Source organism: Pteropus medius, unplaced genomic scaffold (genome assembly GCF_902729225.1).
Source record: "Pteropus medius unplaced genomic scaffold, Ma_sr-lr_union100, whole genome shotgun sequence".
Taxonomy (NCBI): domain Eukaryota; kingdom Metazoa; phylum Chordata; class Mammalia; order Chiroptera; family Pteropodidae; genus Pteropus; species Pteropus medius.
The window spans coordinates 10,926,058-10,931,917 of record NW_024342467.1 but is presented as its reverse complement, the minus strand read 5'-3'; the positions used below and the strand labels follow the sequence as shown (position 1 = coordinate 10,931,917).

Genomic DNA, 5,860 nt, shown 5'->3' with positions numbered 1-5,860 from the left:
TGTATCTGCTAGGGTTTTAATTAATGTAAATATTTTATTAATGTAAAATTTATTGTTAATATAAATCTTACTGTTTATATGTGACTTCATTTATGTGGTAGTTATGTAAATAACAGTTCATGGTTCACTGGCCTGTCTCCCTCACTGAGTTGTTGGGTTCCTGGGGGTTAGTCCCACATTCGTTTTTGTGTCCTCCTCTTTCGCCCAGGATGGTGCATTGTATGTGGTCAGCAAATGTTGGTTGATGTGAATGCCTTATTTAAAATGCAGTATTTCAGCGAATAAGGGCAGTGTCTTAGTAAAACATTATTTAGGCAAAATATTTCAATGCTACATTTAAGAGGATCACTGATCCCATTATCTGTGTAAGGCCAAGGAAGATTTTCTTTTATTTTGAATGCTCGTTACCACTGAGGAGGAGACCTTAACAGATGAATAATTTATTTTTATATCTTAACTGTATGCAAAAATACTTGGGGTTTAATGGGAGATTTTAGTACACTTTTGAAAATTGGCAATAGATGCATTTTTCCTCCCCCCCACCCCCCCAGGCAAAAGGAAAATACTTTTTAAAAATAAACTGTACAGAATGCTCAAATTGTCGTTTTTGTAATGCAACTTTATTTAAATTAACATACTACTAGAAATCACATTTCTAATCAGTAGAACTTAGAAATAAAACATCTCTTGTCTCCTTCCTGGATCCTGTTGCTTAGTCAGCAAATGATTCAGGAGTTTGGGCTAGTTGCTGGAATATTTGGGGTAAGCATTAGTGGAGGCAGAAACGAAGGCCTATTGCTCCTGGGATGTGTGTGGACTGATGGTTAAGAGTACTTGAGTCACATCCCACGCTGCCACTCATGATATGTAACCAGTCTCATAGCCTCAGTTTCCACATCTTTAAAATAGGAATCATAACTGGGAGTTGTGGAACTTCACACAGTCTGACCCATAGAAAGCATTCTATAAATGTTATTCTTAATTTTACTGATATTGCATCTAGTAATGATACAGCTTTATTTTCTGGGTTCATCAGTCCTTCATGTGAATTAAACATCATTTATCTTTGATTAACTTCAAATTATATTTTTATTTTGTTTATATAACAGGTGACCTCTCTCAAAACTGACAATTGTATTTCTTTAAATATAGCTCTCTGTGTTTGAATTTTTCACTCAGAGATTGATCCTTGCCTTCTAGTAACCCTGAATTTGATAGATGAGTAAACACAGACATAAATATATGAAATCTTCTAGTTCTTAAACTGCTAAGAAGTTTTTACTTTGGGGTTTAATTTATTTCTCCTCTTCACAAACATTTTAGCTTACTTTGGGGATAAAGGACCGTTTGGTCATCTGGATTTGGAAGCAATCAGTGGACCGTAACAACATGGAAGGTGTACACTCTGGCTGGGATCAGAGATGGAACATCGTTCAGACGGTCACCAGTTGAATGGCACAGGGCCCTTCTCAGATGCTTATCTGTGGCAGAGTGGAACCTCTACTGACTTATTTATGATAGACTGTATCAAAATAAATATTTTAAACAATGTTATGTGTTGAGTCCTTTTTGAATTGAACATAATAAGACTATTAGGTAAAAATCTAGCCTTTGGTACATTTTCAGGTCAGGGAATTTATATCCATAGGTATAGATCTATAGCCTAGATGCTACCTTAAAAACAGAAGAGAATTTCCAAGTTAATTTCTTAACACATGGATTTCACTTTCCCTAGGCATTGAATCAGTAACTTCCTCTGGGATATTCTAAGGTAGAAGTAGAAACAGCTCTCAGTTTATGACAAACTGAGAAACGGGGGTTCTGTGGCTCTGTCAGTAAGGGGTGAGAATGGCATTGAGGGGTATATGTCTGATTTGTTTGTGAATCGAATGTGAGTCTAAGAGTTCCCTCCATGGTGTTTGGAAACTAGAGCTGGCTGGGCAAGAGCCGGTGAACTACACAGAATAGTAGCACCTTTTATTTTCTGATAGAAGTAAAGGAGGTTAATGGGAATTAGTTTTCAGTTCTAGATCCTGGGTTTCCTGGGACCTTTACCTGTATTTGAAGCCTAGATTTACTTAGTTTTGGGAATTGTAATTAATGTGGGAAAGTAGGCCTGAAACAAGATATGATGCAGTTTGGAGAGGAGCCTATTGGTTTGAGTGTTTTAAACATCCAGCATTTTAATAGAGAATGACCATAAATGTAATTTCAGGTAACTGGCGCTATCATTATCAGAAAGTTCTTATTTCTCATGTAAAACCCTCTTAGCCATTTAAAACCTATTTCCTCAAGCTTTGTTACCTTTGCCATGGAGACTTAGGAGACTATTGTAAAGACATTGCATAAAGGGATTTTAAAGTGGACTTTTTGGGAGTTAATTGCAGGAAGACTATTTTTGGTAAGTACGTAATATAATTGCTTCACCATTTCCGTGAATCTAGGCACGTATGATTTTGCTAAGAAGCTCTTAGTTTTTAAATCCTGTAGAATTGCTTAAGATTGCCCCCTCCTACCCACCCACAATCCTTTCTGCTAAATTTCAGTGTCAGAGAATTTTTGTTAGAGTTTTTATATACATTTTTTTCTTACTCAGGATTTCTAAAAATTGAGAAAGTAAAGCTATGGCAGGTGTCCATATTGATAAAATGCTAACATGAGTAGTAAACATAACTGGCATTATTTTTTAGGGATGAACTTGTAACTGTCTATAAAAACCCAGGAGATTTTAAATAAAGAATCCAGAATTAAGTTGGAAGGGAGTTCCCTGATTCACGTGTGGAAGCTATCTTGTTCAAGGCATGGGTTAAGGACTGAGACTAGTACACTGCTGTGTGTATATATCTTAAAGTTTATGAAATGTTTATAACTAAGCGTCTATATTTTACTGAATTTTCGTTTTTAGGGCAGTGCAATCCAGTTCAACAAGTATTGGTCTCTGTTCTGTGCTGGGCACTAGAGAGTCCTGACCTTAATTTGCTTAGGCAAAAACACTGTGCTGAGAGGAACTGATTTGAGCCCTGGACCTGCCACTTAGTTCTTATGCCATTGGTGGAGAAGTCATTTAATTTTTAGGCTTCAGTTTCTTCCCAGAAATAGGAATAATAGTGCTTGCCCCAAGGTGTTATTTTGTAAACCAGTGGTCCTCAGATGATTCCAGATGAGCATCACCTAGAAACTTGATGTAAGTTCCCATTTTTGGGTATGAAAACTGAGGGTAAGGCCCAGCAATCTCTTAATTACTTCAACCATTATGTACCTTTTACCTAGTTTCCCCCAATGGTGACATTGTAAAACTGCAATAGAGAATCAGGGCATTGACATTGATACAGTCAGAACTTTCCCATTACCATAAGGATTCCTCAAGTTGCCTTATTAAGCGCCAACCATCCTCACCTACCCTACCCCCACCCCAACCCCTGGCAGCTGGTAATCTGTTGTCCATTTCTATAACTGTCATTTCAAGAAAGTTATACAAATGGAATTATGTGATAAGTAACCTTTGGGATTAGCTTTTTGCACTCAGCATAATTCTCAGTAGATTCATGTAGGTTATATATCAATTTATTCCTTTTTATTGCTGAGTGAATTCCATGGGCTGGGTGTACGTGAAGGACAGCTGGGTTGTTCCCATTTTTCAACTGTTGTGAAAACTGCTTCGAACGTTTGTGTACAGCTTTTTGTGTGATCAGCTTTTTGTGCGATCCTCCATGTGACTGAAGTAGCCCTGCTGCTCCCTGCCCCACCACCCCCACCTCCCCACCTCTTTTTATTGTAATCTACCCAAATGTCACCTTGATGGAGAGGGCTTCTCTCATCCTTATGTAAAATAGCAAACCCTGCAGCTGCCTTGTCTCTCCATCATTCTGTTAATCACTTTTCTTCAAAGAACTTTTACCGACTTTTCCAGAAGAGGAAGTAGGTAGGCATTACCCAGAACTCCTGAACTCTGACCTGGATGCAGTATCCAGATGAGACTTGAGAACTACATCCCCGGGAGAGGATTCATTGTGTTCTATATATGAGAATTAGTGCATATTAATATTTGGTCAGTAAAGAAATAGGCATGTCAGAGAATGTTAGTTGCCTATCAAAAGTCTGTTTTTCTCAAATTGTCACATTTAGCTGCTTGTATTGTAACCAAGCTAAACACTCGCCAACTCCTTCGCAGGTAGGTGTGGCTCTATGGTATTTGATAGCTGAAATGTGAGAAGTGTTGAGTGGGTCTTCTGGGAGGTCCCCCTAAAGGAGAAGTTTGTTTCTGGGAATGGACAGGAAATGACTGGGTCACAGCCATTCTGGACCCCAGGAGAGGCAGAATGGTATGTTGTCAGGGGTCTAGGTCTCTGAAGACTAACAGCGAAGCCCCTGTTTGCTCATACCTTTACTGACTCATGTGTTATCAAATTTTCTGGTCTTTCTAAGTAGATAAAATATGGTGTCTTGTGTTTTTCATTAGTGTTTTTCTTATGAGTTGAGCATCTTCTCAAATATTTAAGAGCCAGTTATGCTTCCTTTAGCCAATTTTTCTGTTGTAGTGTTGATTTTTTTCCATATTGATTTGTAGGCACTTTATATTTCAGGGAAATATCATATCTGTGATATGAGTCTTAGGTATTTTTCCTAGTCTGTCATTTATCTTTGCTTATGACCATTCTTGCAATGTAGAAGTTTTTGAATTCTGTTAATCAAATTGTTGACTTTTTAAAGTACCTTAAGAGTTTTATATCGTACTTGCAAAGTCTTTTTCTATCTTGAGATGAGAAAAAATATGTTCTCAAGCTTTTCTTTGGTATATGTTGTTTTATATTTCAGTATTTTGTTCCATTTGTAATTTATAACTAAGAGAGTTTCTCATTTTCCTTTACCATAACTTCTCTCTTTTTTTAAATTGATGTTTAATCTAAATAATATTTAAATAATGTTGGAAAGGAAGGCTGTTTGTTATCTAGTACACTGAGTTTGAGCACTAATCTTCCCCACTCAGAGTTTGTTGTGTAACAACTGAGTGTGAACAATGTGATTGTTGAGTGCTGTCCTCTGAACACACTGTCATACATCAGAGAATTCACATCACTCGGAGGGCCTATGGGCTCTTATTATTAAATACTCAAGATGGAAATTGAAATTTTATCTTTATCAGATGTTTATGAAGTACATTTCTCATCTGTTACACTCTGCCTGAAAACTACAACTTCTTTTAATGATCCTGTCTTACTACCCTGACTTCAGGTTCCAGGAAGGAGTTAGGATCAAATAGATCTTATCTAGAGTAGATAGGATCAACTAGAGAAGGTGTGGATGAAGTGGAATGAGAAAAGGTTTTAGTAATAAATTCTAAAAGGATTATATTAGTTTCTTGTGGGAGATATACTCTCTCTTGTCTTTGGGCCTCCATAAATACCCATTAATTCTTCCTCAATATTATTACTCCTGCTCCCATATACTTAGCTTTCTCGCCATTTTCTCTATTTTTTACTGCTATATCCCTGACACTTAGAATAGTGTGTGGCACATAGTGGGGTCTCAATATTCAGTAGGCAAAGAAGTAGTCATGGTATAGAATGTTAGTTGCCTACCAAAAATCCATTTTGTGCAGCCTCTGAAATTTCTGCCAAGCTCAGTTCTTTGGTCTCCCAGCAGCTGTTCTGTACTAGGTCCCCTGGAGTCTTGCCCTGTGCTCGTAACAGCGCAGGGCTAAGGATCCGAGAAGAGTTTCTATAAAGCTTCACTGGATGCATTTTTTAATGAGTGGTATATGCAAGAAACAGGTTCTGCTCTGATGTGAGAACTGTATGTGGGGGCGGTAGGTAGAGGTGGGTAAGTTAGGTGGAAACATAATGAGTCTAGAATGTCAGAG

General features: G+C 37.6%; 1 protein-coding gene across 1 annotated transcript in view; it reads left to right on the top strand.

Moving 5' to 3' along the window:
- The window catches only part of TOMM7 (translocase of outer mitochondrial membrane 7), a 5,640-nt gene extending 4,086 nt beyond the window's left edge, over positions 1-1,554 (top strand). Inside the window, exon 3 of the mRNA XM_039862526.1 lies at positions 1,324-1,554. Coding sequence (XP_039718460.1) covers positions 1,324-1,339 — 16 coding nt within the window. The 3' untranslated portion in view covers positions 1,340-1,554. The remainder of the gene's footprint in view (positions 1-1,323) is intronic.
- The last annotated feature ends 4,306 nt before the right edge of the window (positions 1,555-5,860 follow it).